This window comes from Talpa europaea (assembly GCF_964194135.1).
Source record: "Talpa europaea genome assembly, chromosome: 3".
In the NCBI taxonomy this organism is placed as follows: domain Eukaryota; kingdom Metazoa; phylum Chordata; class Mammalia; order Eulipotyphla; family Talpidae; genus Talpa; species Talpa europaea.
In genome coordinates, this window is record NC_140069.1 from 134,287,234 (window position 1) to 134,307,398 (window position 20,165).

The 20,165-nt window shown below is 45.6% G+C and overlaps 1 protein-coding gene across 2 annotated transcripts in view; it reads left to right on the forward strand.

The window, feature by feature from the left end:
• Positions 1 to 6,932: 6,932 nt before the first annotated feature.
• STRIP2 (striatin interacting protein 2) overlaps positions 6,933 to 20,165 on the forward strand; it is a gene marked incomplete at both ends in the record, with an annotated part of 37,666 nt that continues 24,433 nt past the window's right edge. For both annotated transcript variants that reach the window (XM_084230073.1, XM_084230074.1), the window contains 9 exons: positions 6,933 to 7,073; positions 10,025 to 10,094; positions 13,776 to 13,850; positions 14,868 to 15,002; positions 16,583 to 16,703; positions 17,450 to 17,518; positions 17,694 to 17,800; positions 18,525 to 18,652; positions 19,549 to 19,752. In XM_084230073.1, coding sequence (XP_084086199.1) covers positions 6,933 to 7,073; positions 10,025 to 10,094; positions 13,776 to 13,850; positions 14,868 to 15,002; positions 16,583 to 16,703; positions 17,450 to 17,518; positions 17,694 to 17,800; positions 18,525 to 18,652; positions 19,549 to 19,752 — 1,050 coding nt within the window. The remainder of the gene's footprint in view (positions 7,074 to 10,024; positions 10,095 to 13,775; positions 13,851 to 14,867; positions 15,003 to 16,582; positions 16,704 to 17,449; positions 17,519 to 17,693; positions 17,801 to 18,524; positions 18,653 to 19,548; positions 19,753 to 20,165) is intronic.

Below are 20,165 nucleotides of genomic sequence, written 5' to 3' on the forward strand. Positions count from 1 at the left end.
TTCTTTCATGAGGCTACTCATAAATGCTGAAAATTCCACTAGGCGACTCAGTTCTTCCTTTTGCCTACCCAGTCTGATTTTGTATTAATTAATCAGATCCCTTTAGCAAAATATTTAAATCTTTGTGCCTCATTTTATGTCCAATGAAGATTCCACTAGGCAGATATCTGGACTCTAAGCTATTGTGATCTGGGGCAAAAATCATAACCTGCTGTTTCGGAGCAAAGCCTGGCTCTCTATGGAGCTTCCTATATACTGATCCTGCTAGAGCACACTCTGCTTGTTATAGTGAAGAGACCCCCTCCAGATTCAAAAAAGGAGTCACATTTGGTTCTAGGTTAGGTTGCCAGTATTGCCACCCATGATGAGGTGTATTAGCTTCTGAGTTTCAGGGGACCTCTCTTCCTTTCTCTCTGGGGAACCTGCAAGAAGAGAGACCCAGGCCAACCTAGTGCTGGAATTTGGTCATTATCCCCTCTACCCTTGGAATCAGAATAAATATATCTTCTTCCCTCAAGCTTTCATCTTATGCCTCCTGGTGTCTGGAGCATGGGAAAGAAGATTATCTCTTTGTATGTGACCCTGGCCTTTTGAGTTGTTTTCTCTATAATGAATTTGTGCTAGTTTCAACGTCTTTTTTGTTTCTTAATAGAAATGTTCAATTTTCTTTTTCCCATTAAAAAAAAAAGGATCTGGTCTACCTTCCTTTTGCCCTCCTACCTCTTCATCCTACCCTCCCATATGAGCACGGCTTCCCATGGCCACATACTCCTGCAAAGCTTTTTTGCTGCTTGGCTTTTCTCTGAACAGATCTGAAATTGCTGCTCCTGTGGTTTTCTCAAAATTAACTTTGTCATGGTTTTAAAAAAGAAATCAAAATGCATTGTTGCATTAAGCTTTTTTAATAAAGGAAAATTACAGAAAGAAAATAGGCAACACCAGCAAATTATATGTGGACAAGTTCTAAACTATATATACATACATACATATATTATATATATGAAAATAATCACCTAGTTCTCATTGTCATCTTACTGAAAGGATAGAAAACCTCTAAGGATCACCATTTCTGAGAGGATCCTGGAAATCTTTATGTCTAAGTGATTGTATTAGATCAGCAATAATGACTATGTAATCTCAAAAGATAAATAAAATATTCCTAAAATGGGTTCTTGTCTTACGAGTATTCCTTGCATCTGTGAACCAGGAATTTGGAGATGAGAGGTTTCTGAGTGAAAGGCTGCAGAGTCTGGTGCAGGCCAAGGATATAAAAAGCTGAAGCAGTTACCAGTTAGCATGTTTGAGTGGCCTAACCTTGGATAAAGAACCTGCTTTCTCAGGACCACCACACTGGGATGTTGAGACGTATAGACTTAAGACAAAGAAACTAAAGCCTCATTTTCTTTCTGCTACCCTCAGCTAGGTAGCATACGGTGCCACAGTGCTGTGACTTGAGATCAGTAGATCCTGATACCCAGCTCCTGACTACATTCAGCTAAGGGGAAGTAAGAGTGTGTCTGGCAGGATTTGTCTCTAAGTCCAGTTTTGCCTGACTTAGTAACCAGAGGATGATTCCAACTCCCCGTCTTTCTCAATTACCATTTTTGAGTAGCTTTCTGATAGCCACCTTTCGTTGATAACCTCAACTACTTTATCCCATATGCGAGATATTTTCTTCCCTATCAGGATCTGCTAACACTGACTTAGTTTAGCCACAGGGCTAAAACAGTCTGGGCAGCTTGTAATGGCTCAAAGCTGGTGCTAATCCAGTTGAGGAGAATGTAGCAGTTAGTAATGAAGACTGTGGGCCAGCTGACAGGATTTGCTCCCTACAACAAGATTTGACTCCTTTTTTGTGAAGGCGACCCTTGGGTGCCTGAGCCTTAATTTCTGACTCACAGGGCTTAGTAGGTCTAAAGGCTGACCCTTGTGTTATTTCCTTAATTCATGGTATTGTGGAAAGAGATTGGACTTTGAGTCAGTCTAACTTGACCAGCTCTGCCATTTACAAGTCATGTGACAAATTATATAACCACTCAGAGGCTAAATTTTCTTGCCTGTGAAATGAATAATACTAATCTCTTGAGGTAAGCATTTAATAACCTGATTTAATTAAAAAAATTAAAAAGACTACTTAAAGACCTGGCACACATTAAGCTGCATAAACATCAATTCCATAACTTATGTAGGGTCCTACAGTCTCTATCTCCTCATTACACCCATATATGCCCTTGATGGTGAGAAGAGGGTATTCTGTATTTTTCTCTATTATCCTGGTGGCCTGATATTCTAGGTACTTTTAAGGTTTCTGTCATCTTAATTTTAAGCTTTTCAGTACTATATATTAAGTATCTTACCTCTATGGATTAGAGTGCCGATGGAGAAAGGAGTATGTTTGGTCCTTTTAACTATACCTATTTAGACCTCCAACTCTGCCAGCAGCCTTACAATACCTGAGTTTTGGGATAAGGGAAAGTAGTAGAGTGAGTTTAAAAATAACTTGGGGGGGACCTCCCTGGTGGCGCAGCAGTTGAGCGCAGGGTTGTGAAGCTGCCTGCAGCCTCTGCAGCACCGGTTCGATCCCCGGCCTCCAGAGGAGGGTCCCACATGGCGCGCAGACCTCTCCTGCCGCCCGCTGCTCCCCTCAGCAGTGTACTTCGATCCTTCTCCCTGCTCTGCTTCCTGCTCTGGCTCTGGTGAATTCTCTCACCCTCCTGCGCTTCTGACTGTACCCAGTGCTTGTATAAATAAATAAATAAATCTTTAAAAAAAAAAAGATTTATTAAAAAAAAATAAATAACTTGGGGGGCCTCCCTAGTGGCTCAAAGGGTTAAGATGCAACCTATGAAGCTATCCACAGCCACTACAGCGCAGCCACTACAGCACGAGTCCAATCCCCGGCCAGGGAGCTACCCATATGGCACAGATCTCTCCTAACTTGCCCTCTGCTCCCCTCAGCAGTATATTTCAGTCGATCTGCCTGTATTGTTCCCCACTCTGTCTCTGGTGACTCCTCTCACCCCCCCATACCTCTGGCCTGTAACCCAGTTCTTGTATGCATAAATAAATAAATCTTTAAAAAAATAAAAATAACTTGGCACTAGAGCCTTCTCTACAAGATAGACTGGCAGACCAGCCCCTAATTAGCTGCTTGATGTATTTATGGGTGCTTCTGTGGTCAGTGGTATTGATGACTGTAACTTCTTTGTTGTCAAATGAGATGAAAGAAATAAGTGCCAATTCCATGGCCTGTAGTTTCAAAGTTTTCAATTAATCTGTGGTTTCTTGTTACTTCTTCCAGGAGACATTTCCTTATGACAAGTTCTGAAAGTCTAGGCCTAATGAGCAGACAGATGTCTGATCTTTACGATCTCCCATTCTGCTGGGGTGTTGGAAAGAATGGGTTACAGTCATGTTAAATCTCTGCAATCTCCATGGCACCAATTTTTAAAACCCCCTCTCTGGAAGTAAAGCCAGATGGAGCTCTAGGTTCAGCATTTGACTTTACACAGATGTCAGAAGGGACTTGAGAACTGTCCTCAATCTGACTCCCAACTGAAGAGCACTCTCCTCTTTGCTTCAGGGGTAGATTGGAAAAAGAACAAAGCCTCAAAATTGGCCAGTACCTTTCAGCTGCCCCCATTGGGAATACTGTATACCTCATTCATTATGTCCTGATGACTGACTAGGATAACAAAAGAGAATATAAAATTCTGGGACTGTCAACCCTAGATCTCTGCTTGCTGAGGAGGAGAGAGATTGGGAAGAGGAAAGAATATTCATCCTTTTATTAAGAAACCCCAATAGGCTCTATTGTGGCAGGTTTACCACACTGAAGCAGTGATGAGGTAGGCGTGAGTTGTGAATTTTAAGGCAGAGTGTGAATCTTCTAAGAGTTTAACAAGTTATACCCTGAAAAAAAAATTCTAAAATCAAATAGCTTGGGCCTTAAGCCAGGGACTTCCTTGGAAATCCTTGAAATTCATATCAATTCAAGTCTGTTAGACCAATGGATCTTAACTGCAGAAGATCTTGCCTTCCAGGGAACATTTTGCAACACGTGGAGACACTCAGTTGTCACAACTAGGGGGAGGGTACTGCTAGTATCTAGTGAGGAGAGGCCAGGGATTCTAGTGAACACCCCACAATGCACAGGACAGCCCCCTTCTCACACACAAGTTATTTTTCAGTAAGTAGCACAGAAAGCCTGTGTAAAACATTTATCAATGAGGTATAAAAATGAACAAAACCTGAGCCTGTTTTCAAGGAACTTATATCCAGAATGGGAGAAGCAGGGTGGGAATGGGAGCAGAAAGGGGAAATGGTGGTTACAGTAAGGAGATGCTAAGGACTAGGGAGAGAAAGAAACTCAGAAAATTCTAAGGAGTAGCCTGTGACTATGCAGGAACCTCTCTTTTTTCTTTCTCCTATTCCTAATAAACCTGTCCTTTAAAAATGTAAAAAAAAAGAAAAAAAAAAGAAAAAGAAAACTCCAAAAAATGTTCACTCTTTCAACTGTCACCTGCTGACTAGTAAAGTGTGAGGGAGAGATAAGAGATAAAGGGACAGAGTTGACCCTAAGATACAGGAAGTGGGAGTGTTCCTTTGGGCCACTGGCTTTGGGGATATAATGAAAAATAGAAGGATTTTGGATCCAAGCAGGCTTGACCCCAGCCTGAATGGATGAAGGAGAGTCAAAAGGAAGCCTTTCTGGAGGAGATGGTACTGACTAATAGAAATTATGGAAGAATAGAAGTTAGCCAAGAGAAGAGAAGTTTCTTGCAGAGAGAGACCAGGATATGCAAAGGTACTGAGACAAGACAGGAGTTGATAGCTTGGGTACTGCAAGGAGTAATTAATGTTGGCGAATCCAAGTTTTCTCAACAGTAATATTGTATTAATGAAAATAATGGTCAAAGAGGTAGGATATGTAGTATACCTTGTGACTGCAACGCCTGGAACAAATTGGCAGTTCAACAATCCCCTTACTTTTTACCCAGTTGGTTCCACTCATTCCTCTTAGCCCACTTGTTTGGGTCTATTTCCAACCCAGACAGTTGCTTTTTTTTTTTTTTTTAATTTTTAAACAATATTTGCTTCCCTCCACCCCCTAACATTGAGTCCCCATAGAATTTCCTCCCCCAAGGCACCCGTGCACCATCATGGATCCCCTGTGCTCCTCCCTCCCTCCCTCTGATCCCTCTCCTTCCTGCTCCCCTGCAGGATGTCTCTGATTTATAATTGTCTGTTTTTGCTTTGTTGTGTTTTGTACTGTTATTTTTTTACACTGATCCAGTTTATTTTTATTTATTTATATTAAACATTTTTATTTTCTTACATCGTTCATTTTTGCACAATATTTGATTTCTCCCCATAAATCTCCAACCACCACATCACCGGTGAACTGTCACCATAGTCCCTCCTGTTCATCCCTCCCCTGTTTTAACCCCTCTCCCGACCCCTCCCCTGCTCTAAGCCTCAGATTTACAGTTTGCCTACAAGTTTTGTCTTTCTTTCTTTTTTTTTTTTTTTTTTGACCCTTTGTTCAGTTTTCCTATATTCCACCTATAAGTGGACCACCGGATTTATTTCTTTTTCCTTCCAACCCAGACAGTTTAAATACTTACTGGAGATCAATTCCCGAGCGGGCAGACTACACAGCCTCAATTGCTGCAGGTAACTCAGCCTTCAGGAAGGGTCCTAGAGGAACAGAGAGATTGTAACAGGGTGGTCCCCAGGAGAGGGGGAGGTTCCCTGCCCCACCCAAGAGAGGGTGGAGCTGAGCAGGGAGAGGAGAAGCTACAGAAGAGACTGAGGAAGGAAGCAGGATGGAGCCAGAAGGAGACCTGGGGGAGGCACATGGAGCCTAGAGACACGTAAAAAAACTGCGCTTGTCTTTTGGTCGTGGACTGGGTGACACAGATGTGGGTGAGACCCGTGGGGAGGTGACAATGGCAGCTTTTATCTTGATGTTAATTGGGGCCTTGCTCTGGGCCAATCCCATATGGATGGACTTTTACCCACGAGGGGACGGGTAACTTTGGGTGCTTCATTTAGAAACTAGACTCTTTGCCTTTCCTGTAGTGTTTCCTAGTTTTATTAAAGTTCCTTCCCATTAAAGTCTCCTATGTTTTGTGTTGATGCGGCGGATGGCAGAACCCATTGAGAACAGGCAGGTTTGCGGGGTTTGGGCTGCCCCTCTCCCTATCCTATAACAAAAGCACTGGGGGGCAGACGGAGGGGCTTGCTCTCTAGCCAACATTTGCATTCCTGGCTCCCACCGGGAAGCTGCCCCACTTCGGCAGAGAAAGGCAGATGCCCAGAAGCCCTGAAGGACACCAGCAATTTCAGAGAAGGAAACCCCCCCACGCCGCCGGGAGGGATGGGTTCTCTTCACAAATCCCAGCTTCCAGAGAGGGGCAGGCCCTCGTTTCCTGCGGTGTCCCTGGCCAGCGCGTCCCTCCCGGCGGCGGAGCGGGACTTGGGGTACCGAGGTCTGCGGTAACGGGGGAACCGACACTGCAGTGGAGAGGGGGGCGGGGACTAGACTCCCGAAAAGGTCGCTGCTTGGGAGGGGGTGAGCGCTGAGGGACCCCGAGTGGGAAGCTAAGAGAGAACCCTTCTGAATTCAAGACCCGAAATTCGGAAGGTGAAGTCGGGAGCCAACAACCCCGAGACGCCGGCTCCCGGCGGCGCCGCAGGACTCAAGAAAATAAAAGCGAAAAAAAAAAAAAAATCCCTGAATGAGCCCCCACCTCCTGCAAGTCCCGCCCGAGCGATGGAACAGCCAATCGGGAGGCGGGGCGGGGCTGCGGACAGAGAACCCAGCCAATAGCTGTGGAGGGGGCGGAGCCTGCTCCGGGCGCGCGGCGGCGGGGTCGCCCCGGGCAGAGAGCGCCGGGCGGCTGAGGGGAGCCGCGGACCCGAGCCGCATGGAGGACCCCGCGGCGCCCGGGGCGGGCAGCCCGCCGGCCAACGGCAACGGCAACGGCAACGGCAACGGTGGCGGCAAAGGGAAACCCGCGGCGCCCAAGGGCCGGGAGGCGTTCAGAAACCAGCGGCGGGAGTCGGAGGTGAGGCGCCCGGGGAGCCTCATTTGGGGCCGGGAGACCCCGGAGGGCGGGAAGCGGCGCCTGAGGGGATTCGGCCCCGACGCCCTCCCGGCTGCCGGGGTCCCTCAGCGCCCGGGCCGCCCCTCGGAGCTGGCGGGCTCTGCAGCGCGACTCTCAGCGGCGTCCGCGCGCGCGGGCCGGGGGGCGCCTCGCTGGCCTCCGCGGGCGGGGGGCGCGCGCACCAGCTTCTTTGCAAATATTTACCTCACTTCAGCCCCTTGCAGGGGCGATTCGCGCGTGCAGTTCCCAGGCGAGGACTCGGGCGCGGGAGGTTAAGAACCGGCCTGATGGGGGGACCCCAGAGCTCCGTCGCAATGAGGGGGTCCGCGGAGTCGGGGCAGCTGCCGCCCACCTCGGTGCGCCCGGAGCGCTGCCCCGCGGGGCTCTGCACCCCCCACCCCACACACCTCCCCGGTCTGCAGGCCCTCCCGGGAGTGCCCTCGGCGGACATCAGGACCCCACCTGTCAGGGTTACCCCGACACGCCTCGAGGCGGGCCGGACTGGAGCTGGGATGTGGGTGGGACGGCCCAGGACACAGACCCACAAATGGGACTGTGTTGGGTCTCGTCGTCTTCTGAAAAGAAGCCTTCATGCAGCCAGTTCCCATCAGCTAACCAAGAGCAGGATCGGATGTGAGTGACCACTCAGGAGAAGAGACCAGAAGACGCCAGCGGTGGAAGGGTCTGTACAGATCACCTGGTTTTAGCTGTTCCTTGTACAGAAATAAGGGACAGAAGTCAGTTGTCCAAGATCATGTCTCTGGCAGAGTGACCGAGAGCAGCCAGTTTTGAGGTCAGTTAAACCAGGTTTCGAATCCCAATCCTACCACTTACTGTGTGTCTTTGGCAAATTACCAGCTCCAGTTTCTTCATCTGTGAAATGAGGTTAACACTACCTACCCCAGCAGGTTGTGGTAAAGTCAAAATGAGATAATTGAATGTAAAATGTTTGGTTCAGGGCAGCCAGGGTGCATGGAATTGGTCAGTTCTTAGTGCTGGTGTTATCGTCCTCACGCGGCAGAACTAGAAGCCAGGTGTTAGGCATTCTGGTCCACAGTTTACTATTTGAATAGCATTTCAGTTTCCAAAGGGATTTTGTGTATGTTTCTCATCTGATGCCCACGAGTAGGAACGCAGCTCATTTTTTAAGAGAAAAGCAGAGATGACACTGGCCTAAAGCCAGAGCACCTTTCAGAGGCCGAGGGCAGCCGCACTGCCTTGCTCTATCAGGTCCTAGCCACCAAGTCATCTGCCTCCCTACCTCAGTATGAATCTGACCTTTGAAGGCACCCTGCGCGCGTCCTTCCCCCACAGAGACATTGTTCTTGCTCAATTTTGAGGGGGGTGGTGCTGAGTCATTCATTAATTCAACAAGTCTTGAGTCCTTTATGCTCAGCAGGGTTTTGGGTGCTAGGGTTCAGTGGTGAACAAGACAAGGTCTTTGCTCTGTGGAACTAACATTCTAGTAGGGGTCAAAGACAGACAATAACAAAACTCCTTCTGACATAGAAGACCCTTTCCTCACCTATCAAGTCTTTTCAGTAAAGGCTCTGATAGCATTCTAGGTTTACAGATGAGTGCAGTATCCAGAGACTCAGCTTTCCCACAGCCCCGCAGTTTACCTCCGGATTGTCTGCAGCTGCACTTTTCATGCTTGGAGATGAACAACTGCAGCAAGCCTCTCTATCGGGGCTCATTGCCTGCCAAAAGGCTGCCTGAAAAGATTAGCTTTTCTTCACCTTCCACTGCAGCAGGAGAACTGCTTTTACCTGTCCGTACTCATCTATCGCCACAATACCCAGGTGCCAGACTAGCCGACTCTCTGCTTTTCCTTTCCTCCCTCCTTTTGCTTTCCTGCAGAAGACAGTCCTCAAGGGAGATGAGGACTTTTCTCTAGGGCTTCTAGAGAATTACTGTTGGCCCTAGTCAAGAGAGCATCCTTGTACATCACTGTGTTTTTGGGTCATTATCTAAGTGGGGTTGATTAAATCATTGACTCTGTGATTGAGCTTAATCTCTAGTCTCCTCTTGGATTCGAGGCCAGCCCTTCTTTGAAACTCTAAGGGCTCACCTTGAGTCACCTCATTAGCATAAACTCAAGCATGGTTGACTGGGGCTCTTTATGAATAACAGACAATCCTATCACTTGTAATTCCAAAGGTTTTAGGAGTTCTGTTCCAGAACCCCAGGGCAAAGACCAAAATTATTTTTTTTTTGTACCACACTAAGGGTATAAAACTTGCTCAAGATTACATAATATGTGACAGAGCTGAAATTTAAAACTTCTTAAATCCTTTATATTAATATATACTGGTAGGAAATACCCCCCAAATGCTTAAAGAGGTTGGATTATAGTAAAAATATTGGGGGGGTATACATATAATAAGAAATCTAGTTTTTGACAAACCATAGATCTGAGACATACAGCAGGGGGAGAGGAAGGAGCAGGTCAAAACAGGGGAGGGAAGAGCACAAGGCACTATAGTGAGAGCTCACAGGTGCTGTGCGGTGGAAGAATTATGGGAAATACACCCAAGGAGATAAATCAAGTACTGCACATAAATGAACATTAGAATCCAGTTTTCTTGGTTTTTGTCCATCTTGTTTTTCCTAGAAATCAGCAAGATGCTCTATGGCCAGTGTTTATGTAGCTCAGATATGGACACAGAGTGTAACTTTCATATTTGTCCACAATCTTGGTCCTTTACCCAGAGTTTCTTTTCTATGTAGGAATCTTCAGCTCCTCCCTGCCCTGATTTTGGGTTGGAAGAAGGTTCCTCTTGGATGAAAGGCCTAGATGGGAATCTCCCAGTTCCCTTTCCAGTCAAGCTTGGCTTCCAAGAGGGGAAAGATGAAATGAGGGTATAATGTCCTTTTGTCAATCCAATACCACAAATATTTCTTCATTACAGGGCTCTGTGGACTGCCCCACTCTGGAGTTTGAGTATGGAGATGCAGATGGGCATGCAGCAGAGTTGTCAGGTATGAAGGGGCCTGTGAGAGTGGAAATATGACCAGGAGAAGAGGGAAGTGGCCTATGATCTCCCCTGTTACCTTGTCTGTTCTCAGCAAGTGGCTACTGAACAAGGACGTTGTCCACATTCCCTCTTCTCTCCATCCTCCAGTGGTAAATATCTTTATTTTCACATTTCTTTCTGTGACTTCTTCCTTGGCTATGGTGTTCTCCATTTCATTCTATCACTCTTTTTTCTGCTTCTTCCTTCACAAATCTGTTTTCTCTCCTCCCCATTTCTCTTGTCTTTCTCTTGCCATATTCACCTATATTTTTGAATATACCCTTCTTTATGCCACCCTTTCCCTCTCCATCCTATTCCATCTCTTTCCTTTTCTCTTCTGCCCCTATCATTCTCCCTTCCCTTACATCTGCCCCTTATTAAAATCTTAGCAATTTGTAAAAACTATAAGTAAAAACTATACACAACTGGTCAGCTCAGCAAGACTGCACATGTTACCTACATCCGTCATAATGGAACTCTGCTAGGATGTTTCTGAGCTAGGATTAAAGGATCCCATTCCTTCAGGGCTGGACTGCCTTTCTTTGGCTTTGTAGTTTAGGCTTAATGTGATCTCCTTACATAAGGGCTTCCATGTTACACGTGCTATGAATGCCAGTTATTAATAAGTGTGCTTTTGGTGGGGATGGGGTGAACATTAAATATTCCGTCACATGGCAGCAGCACTTTGAGACATGCTTTTTCAGAGAAAAATGTTCTTAAAGAAGTTCTTGTGAATAAGCACAGGGAATAAATTTCATGATAAGTGACAGAAATAGAGAGCTAAGCTTAATAACCATCAAAGAATTTGAATCAGAATGTGGATGTGAGTGGATCTCTAAAGGGAGAATGAGAGAGTGAGAGGATGAACAACTCAATAGAGATCTGGTCAAAGAATATGAATAGGAATTCATATGGTCATGGAAGACCATATGGTCACTAAATATTTGAAAAGATGTTCAACTATACTATTAAAAGGGAAAAAGCAAATCAAAATAATGATGTAATATTTTACATTCCTCAGATTTCAAAACTTAAAAGCTGGGGCGAGGGCACAGACAAATGAGTACTTTTATGTACCACTAAGCATGAGAGAGCAGAATATAAAATTGGAAAGCAGTTTAGTTATAGCTAGCAAAGTTAAGGGTGTACATGTATTATAACCAGGAATTCCACTAGATGCACACACTATAGAGACGCTCAGGCATAAGAAAACATATATAAGGATGTTTATTGTGAAAAATTGAAAATAATTAAGTAGAAGAGAGAATGGATAAACTATAGTAATATACTAGGCTACTGTTTAACCACTAAAATAATGAGTTAATATGAGTGTGCTTCAGTATCAATGAATGTTAAGAACATAACATTGGGGGAAAGAAGTAGTGACAAAATAACTTACACAACATGATACTGCTTAGACAAAAACTTCAAAAACATGATGTATGTTGTATATAGGCATATACATATGTAGTGAAACCCACTCACCAATTTTATTATGGTGGTTACTCTAGAGAGAGAAATAAGATAGATTGGGGAGAAGGAAATCCTAAATGTCTGAAGCAAATATGACAAATGTTAATATTTAATCTGAGTAAAAGATATATACTATATGTATTCTATACTTACCTATATATGAAAATTTGTAATCTAAATTTTAAAAATGAAAATGAAAAGTTCATAAGAGCCTTGCTCCCTTCTCTAACTGGGTTTGCACTCACTCTTTAAAAATACATATCTACATTACTCACTAATGACTGAAGAATTTAAGATTTAGAGATGGAGTTTGCTTCTGGTCATTCCAGGATTCTAGAACTTAGGACTCAAAAGCCCTTACTCCCAGACAAGGTGTTTTCCAAGTGGGCCTCCCCGGTGGTGCAGCGGTTGAGCGCTGGGTTGCAAAGCTGCCTGCAGCCTCTGCAGCTGGTTCGATCCCCGGCTGCTCCCCAGCCACCGGAGGAGGGTCCCACATGGCGAGCAGACCTCTCCTGCTGCCCGCTGCTCCCCTCAGCAGTGTACTTCGGTCCTTCTGCCTGCTCTGCTCCCCGCTCTGGCTCTGGTGAATTCTCTCACCCTCCTGCGCTTCTGACTGTACCCAGTGCATGTATAAACCAAACAAACAAACAAATAATAAATAAATAAATAAGACATGCCTCTAGAAAATTAAAAAAAAAAAAATGGAACATAAGTGAATTTCTCTTTTTGTGAATTATCTGTGACCTAGTTAAATTTCTAGTAAGGGTCTCAGTTGAGGGACAGATTTTGAGGAAATCTGTCCTATCACATATTGACTTCCTTTTTTTTTTTTTTTTAAAGATTTATTTATTTTTATACAAGAACCGGGGTACAGGCCAGATGTGTGGGAGGGTGAGAAGATTCACCAGAGACAGAGTGGGGAACAGAACAGGCAGACTGACGAATACACTACTGAGGGGAGCAGCAGGCGAGACAGGAGAGGTCTGCTTCGCCATGTGGGATTCTTGCCAGCCGGCCGGGATCAAACCCATGCTGCAGAGGCTGCGGACAGCTTCACAGTGCAGCACTCAACCGCCTGCGCCACCAGGGAGACTACAGATATTGACTTCATAAAATTAATTGTTCCTCCTCTGTAACTTGAGAGTATTTGTATAAAGATGTGCATGTGTGTGTTTGAGAGGGAGAGAGAGAGAGTATTTTTATTACAAGTTCTCTGCATTTTGAATTGAGAGGCTAATGTGAAGTTAGATTTTTCTGGGCACAAATAGTCCTTTGGCAACCATGGCTGGTTTGATGCTGCCTCTCTCCAGGTGGCTGAGGGCAAGAACCTAAACTTCTATACCTTTCGAGGAAACTAAACAGAGAAAGAATGAACTGACTCCAACCCTAAGGAGCCATCTAATACATACTCTCCAGCCCTTACCCTGGTTCTGAATAGCACAGGATCCTGCCTCTAAATTTCAGGAGGGTCTCCCTGGTGGCCTAGGGGTTGTCTCAGCACTACCACCTTGAGGGCCCACCATGACTAACCTATGGCCTGAATTTGATCCCCAATTCCTGGCCAGGTAGCTGACCCACACATGGCGCAGCAGACCTCTCCTGTCTCACCCACTGCTCCCCTCAGCAGTGTATTTCAGTTGATCTGCCTGTTCTGCTCCCCACTCTGTCTCTGGTGAATCCTCTCATCCCCCCATCTCTGGTCTACACCCCAGTTCTTCTATACAAAAATAAATAAAATCTTAAAAAATCAAATAAATGTTGAAAATGTACATTAAAAAAAATTTCAGGAGATGTGTTTTCTTCCTCTTCCCTAGAGACAGTGTAGTTGACTTGGGTTGACAAGCAGAGTGGCTTGTAGTCCTAAGAAACAGGAGTGATGATGGCATTAAGCCCTTTTTGCTCCAGCTATCCTCTTGGCCCTGACCAAATGTTAAGGGCCGCCTTCTCTGCTATAGCAGCCAGCTGGCAGGAGGAGGACAGGTTTGATGGTTTAATCACCCAGGGACACAAGTGGCTATTTTTAACTGCTCCAAAGGGAGAAAGCTGGCTCTGGATAGAGTTGGACACAGGAATGTGTTGGAAGCTTTAGCTCCTTCATGCCACCCTCTTTACCCCAGGCCTCTCTGTAAGGGTCTGCTGAATGTTTATGACTATTCTATCTTTCCTTCCACAGAATTGTATAGCTACACTGAGAACCTGGAATTTACCACTAATAGAAGGTGCTTTGAGGAAGATTTCAAGACTCAAGGTGATCCCAGATCTTGACTCACAGAGACCTTTTTCCTTCCATGATAACGCAGCCTGATCTAGAAAAAAATCTAAAACATTGTATGATCTTTCTTCACTGTCTCCATAACCATATGGCTTTTCCACCCTTTCTTACATATGGGATACAGAGTTTCCTAGATCTCCAGTGGAGAGGCTTTGGAGTAGAAGCAAGAGAAGCCTGAGTTGAGTCCCATTCCCTGACATAAAGCACCAAGAGAGCAAAGGGATGGGAGGTGGGGCTGGGCTGGTGACCTACAGCGTAATAGATCCCTGTGCCTAGTCAAGCCCTTGACTTAATATTCAAGCCCTGCCTCCAGCTCTGCCTTACTCCCAGTAGCATCTAATAATTTCATGTACCCAATTGTGACACTCTTGAACCTACTTTTCCTTGCTTGGTTAGTGATAATTCCATTTTCAACTCAACAAATGTGTGGTGAGCACCTGTTTTGTGCCAAAGATTCAGGAAGCAGGGGTGAAGGTGGATTTACAGTATCTTCAAAGAGACACTAAACCAGTAGCAGGGGGGAGATGTATATATACATCATAAAACTAGCTAAGGTCAAGAGTTGTCATAAGAGAAGCAAAAAACATCTTAGTGGAAAAAAAAAAATCTCAGGGGACACGGAGCTTCTGACCAGAGCTTTAGTGGGAAAGAGATGGTTTTGAATTTCGCCTATAAGATTGGGAAAGAGGTGATTTGGGACCTATAAGAAGGAGTAGGAATTGGGTATGTAGGGAAGTGGAACCATTTGAGAAGGAGAAGAAGATCGTATAAGCTGGATGTGGAAGATAGAAAAGATGTGGAAGAAGATGGGGTTGCAGAGTGGGTTCAGGCAAGAACATTTGGGTCCTTCGACCAGCACTTAATCTTTCTTAGTTAAATAAGGAAAGCTTAGAAGAGAAGAATTTGTTGAAGTTGAGATATGAGATAGACATATTATCAGGAACCTTTAGAGGAAGGGCTTGACATCAGATGTATGTGATGTTCTGTCCACAGTGCAAGGCAAGGAGTGGCTGGAATTGGAAGAAGATTCCCAAAAAGCCTATGTAATGGGACTCCTGGACCGGCTAGAGGTGATCAGTAGGGAGCAGCGACTGAAGATAGCCAGGGCTGTTCTCTACCTGGCTCAAGGTGAGGTAACTTGGAATTTAGGGAAAGAAATGGTCCTAGCATGAGGCAAGCCATCATGGGAAAATAAAGTTGCTGCTTCTCAAGGACAGAACTTAAATCATGTGATAACAATAATTTGGTGTTTGTAAAGAAGATGACTAGATGGTGATCACTTGGGATAGCTTTATCTTAGCAGGCATGCCAGGATTCTTTTTTTTTTTTTCCTCAAAGATTTATTTTTTCATTTATTTATACAAGCACTGGGTACAGTCAGAAGCGCGGGAGGGTAAGAAAATTCACCAGAGCCAGAGCAGGGAACTGAACAGGCAGACTGACGAAGTACACTGCTGCGGGGAGCAGCGGGTGTGGCAGGAGAGGTCTGCGTGCCATGTGGGACCCTCGCTGGTGATCGAACCGGCGCTGCAGAGGCTGCGGGCAGCCTCACAGCCCAGCGCTCAACCACTGCGCCACCGGGGAGGCCCCATGCCAGGATTCTTATAGGTTTTTTTGCCCTTGACCTGAACTGTAATCACATGTGGAGAAGAGCAAGAAAGACAATGTACCCAGAGCTGACAGTTACCACCAGCTGAGCAAGGAGGCTTTTTTTTTTTAATCAGCTGTGGACTGGCCCCAACACTGAGGCCACAGACACACACCTTTATGGATCCTCTACTTTGTTCCTCATTGGTATTTAATAGGTTCAAGCCAGCATGGCAGCAGTAGGGGATGCTGTGAGTAATTTTGGGGGTGATTAGATCTCAATGAGGTTAATTAGGGAAATCATCCCAAAACAGACTTATTGGCCAGATGTTAGAGAAATGAGATGGGTTAGCTGGTATAGTGAAAATAAGCCCTGAAATCATAAATAAGGAACTATTAGCCAAAGGAGCTAGCTGGGAGCTAAAAAAAAAAAAAAAAAAAAAACTAAAAGAAAAAAATCATAGAGGAAAGAGGATAGACATTGAGTGAATGGAAGACTGTCGCAACCAAGGCAGTGCTCACCCATCTCTCTTGGGTCTGGTGCTATAGCCAACTTCCAGCTTCCAATACCGTCTTTTCACAGGTGGGCTTTCTCAGCAGCTCACCTAGACTTTCTCAGGAAGGGTTAGAGAACTCTCCTAGCCCAGCAACACTCTTCACTGAGACCGATGGGAGTTAGTAGATGAATAGTCTAGCTACCTCACCTCTCTTGGGTGGTATAATTCTGACTTGTATTTTATATTGTTTCCCAGAACTTCCTTCTACCTAAAATTAAGCTCTAGCTGCCTTCTCTTCCCTATCACATTTTCCTACTACTCCGCTCGTCGTTCCTGGTATCACCTCTTAAATAAACTACTCACACTTTAATATTATCTCTAGATCTGTTTCTCAGGGAACTCAAAAATAAAGATAGGCCATTGATGAACACATTGGACCTACTTTGGAGACTGCCTCTCTTCTCCCCTGACTCATCCCTGGAAGTTCTAGGGGGACCCTTAACCTAACTTCATCAGTCTAATTGTTCAGCATGATGGGAGATAGTCTTAAGATCGTGGGGCAGCGTGGAAAGAACTGGGATGTCCTCTTATCCTAAGCCCCCATGGCACTGTCTGGTCCTTTAGGCACTTTTGGAGAATGTGATTCAGAGGTCGATGTGCTACACTGGTCCAGGTACAACTGCTTCCTGCTCTATCAGATGGGGACCTTCTCAGCCTTCCTGGAGCTCCTCCACATGGAAATCGAGTGAGAAACCTTAGGGGAGGGCTGACCTAGACAATCACCTTCCTTAAAGGGTGTCTCATGTTCTATGCTGGTTCCCTCACTATGGAGACCTGCGGTGAGCTGGGTCTCCCATACCTCAATCCAGAACTCACAGATAGTCCCTTCCCAGCTGGCCATCCTCTCTGATATTCTGTCATCTTCCCTGAGGTTGGGCTCATCAGCAGCATCTGTTCCATTTACAGCTTTAATTCTGGGCTTCAGGGCCCTAACCTGGAGGTGGGGGGGGTTCCCTTTTTATTCAAAACACCTTCTCAGCTTAGCCTAACTCTGATATCTGTGATAGAAACTATTCTACCTGAGACCATGACCCAAGAGGCAAAGGAACAATTCTTGTCTCTGCTCAGTTCTTTCCTTCATGATTATAGCCATAAAGGTTGCCTTCTCTGCTGCTTATTATTTCATCTCATATCTATCACCCAGGATAGGATAAATCTATTATTCATCAAGTTTTGATTAGCACCTATGTTGTATCCAGCACAGCACTGGGCATAATGGTGTTATACAAGGAGTCGATACCACACACCCTGCCCTTGCTCACCTTCACCACAGACAAGGGTTGGCTGGGGTGGCGAAGGAATTCTATAGACTCTTTTATCTTAGACTAATTTCTTACCAGGAAATGGCAGGTACTCATGTTTGTGTTTGATGAACAGTAACACAGGGAGTAAGGATCCTTATGGGTTCCCATCTTTCCCTTCTCATGGCAGCAACAGCCAGGCTTGTAGCAGTGCCCTTCGGAAGCCAGCCATCTCTATTGCCGACAGCACAGAACTCCGGTGAGTGGAGCTGGCCAAGGGATTGGACTGGGTTGTTCCCCTATATCCCGGACACATCCAGACCACTAGAAGTTGCCAATTTCACTGGGTTGGGCTCCCACAGATATCCCTAAGGTCTCTGACTACAGACTGGTAACTGCCTTGGAAATCTCATATGATGCTTCTATAATTCCAGGGTGCTGCTGAGTGTCATGTACCTCATGGTAGAAAATATCCGCCTGGAGCGAGAGACAGACTCCTGCGGGTGGAGAACAGCTCGGGAGACCTTCCGCACTGAATTAAGTAAGAAATGACACTTGAGGAAAGGTGAAAATGGAGTGCTGATGGTGAGGGGAAGCATAGCATCTGCCTAGGAGAGACAGACAGACCCCCCTCCCACCCCCCTTTTTTTGTTATAATTCACATCCTTTCTTGTAGGACAGAGATACCAGGTGGCAGACATGAGGACCTGGCCTAATTATCCCCTGTGTCTATGAGCCAGCACCATGCATATATCATTCATAGGTCTTTTCTATGCATTTATTTCCGTGGTTATAAAAGAGGGTAGCCAGACCTCCTCCGTTCCATCAGGAATTGCACTTGAAAAAATGAGCTTTTAATCCTGGAAAATCAAAAGCTGTTTAAGTGTAAGTTGGTATTACCATCGGACAGGAATTTTAAAAATCTAGTCATTGCTGTGCACAAGTGAGGTATGATCAACAAAATGCATTAGGCCCTTCAGCCAAAAAAAGCATAATTTTAATTACTGTTGCTTCCAGTTTGGCATCTACTCCCATACTTTGAGGGCTCCATTTACCTCCATGGCCTCCCTTCCTTCTCTTGAGGGGCTTTCCTTGGGGGGGGGGGGCAGGGGAGAGTCTCTAGACCTCCTTCTCTAGGGCCAAATACTAGAATTCTACTTAAAAGGAGGTAAATATCTTCCTCAGTGTGTTCAGAATCAGGATAACAGGGTTAGAATTTCACTGACCTCACCCTCACTCTCTCGCGTGCTTCTCCATAATTCCAGGCTTCTCCATGCATAATGAGGAGCCTTTTGCCCTTCTGCTTTTCTCCATGGTTACCAAGTTCTGCAGTGGCCTAGCCCCCCACTTCCCCATAAAGAAGGTCCTGCTTCTGCTCTGGAAGGTGGTCATGGTGAGTGGCTGATTCTCCCCACTCCTATCCCATCAGATCAGCGGTGCCCTCTGCCACTTCAGTTTCTTCTAGTGTGATTCCAGGAGGTTGGAAGTAGGCAGAATAGGGTGTGTGTTAACCAATGAAGGGGCAACAAGGCTGTCCTAGAGAAATCAGATGTTCTGTGTCAGAGCAAGTTTCTGTGTTGGATTACCTGTTTCTCATGAGAAATTCCAGTCATAAGTTGGGATATCATTGAACCTATCCCTTGACAGAGCTGGTGTTTTGCAGAAAGGACACTGACTGAAAGTTGAGAGATCTGACCTCTGCTGATAGGTATTTGGGCAGTCTCTTTGCCTCAGTCTCTCTAACTGTTATAAAATGTGGGAATTAGTGCCTACCCTCCACCTAGATAAATAATTTGCTTTGAAAAAATGAAGTCCTTACAGATGTGTGGTCGCAGCTTTGTTACTGATTATTCATCCTGATCCTTTATCTCTGGCTCCCACCCCACTACTCTTTGAACAAATGCCCTCTCGGGCAGAGCTCCTAAGGGGAGCCGCCTCTAACTGGGGGGAAAAAATTGAGTGGCTGGGGGTTTATTGTGTCTGATGTGCTTCTAGAGGGAGATATAGTTTCCTGTTTTTTTCAGTGAAGGTTCCCAGGAGTTTCCTAATTCCTAGTGATGTTTCCAACTCTGGGTCAGCAAATAATACTTTATCTTGGCCCCTGAGTGCCACAGATTAGGGATAATACCACATTTGCTCCTTCCTGTCTTATTACTTCCTAATTAAGAAGTGGGCCGAGGAGAGTGGGGGTTGTGGCTCTTCCTTTCTCCATCTATGTTTCCCTGACCTTGCTCCCTCTGACTTCCCTCCCTTCCTCTCTTTTCTGCCGCTCTCCTGTTTACCCCTCAGTTTACCCTCGGTGGATTTGAGCATCTGCAGGCTCTCAAAGTGAAGAAACGGGCAGAATTGGGCCTGCCTCCTCTGGCTGAGGACAGCATCCAGGTGGTGAAGAGCATGCGTGCTGCCTCCCCACCCTCTTACACTCTTGACCTGGGGGAGTCTCAGCTGGCACCACCACCTTCCAAGCTACGAGGCCGCCGTGGTTCTCGAAGGGTATGGATTAAAACACAGTGGTGTTTCGACATGGCTAACAAAAAAATCAAGGTTCTAATCTACTGAGGATGTGTTAGAAAGAGCACTATACAACCCAGCTCATAGTGCCCCTAGTTGACTCTGTGACCAATCTGGAACTTTGGAGTCTGTACTTTTTTTTTTTTTTTTTTTTTTTTTATAGAGGCATGCTTTATTTATTTGTTTGCTGGTTTGTTTGTTTGTTTTGTTTATACATGCACTGGGTACAGTCAGAAGCGCGGGAGGGTGAGAGAATTCACCAGAGGGGGGAGCAGAGCAGGCAGAAGGACCAAAGTACACTGCTGAGGAGAGCAGCGGGCAGCAGGAGAGGTCTGCGCGCCATGTGGGACCCTCCTCCGGTGGCCTGGGAGCAGCCGGGGATCGAACCGGCGCCG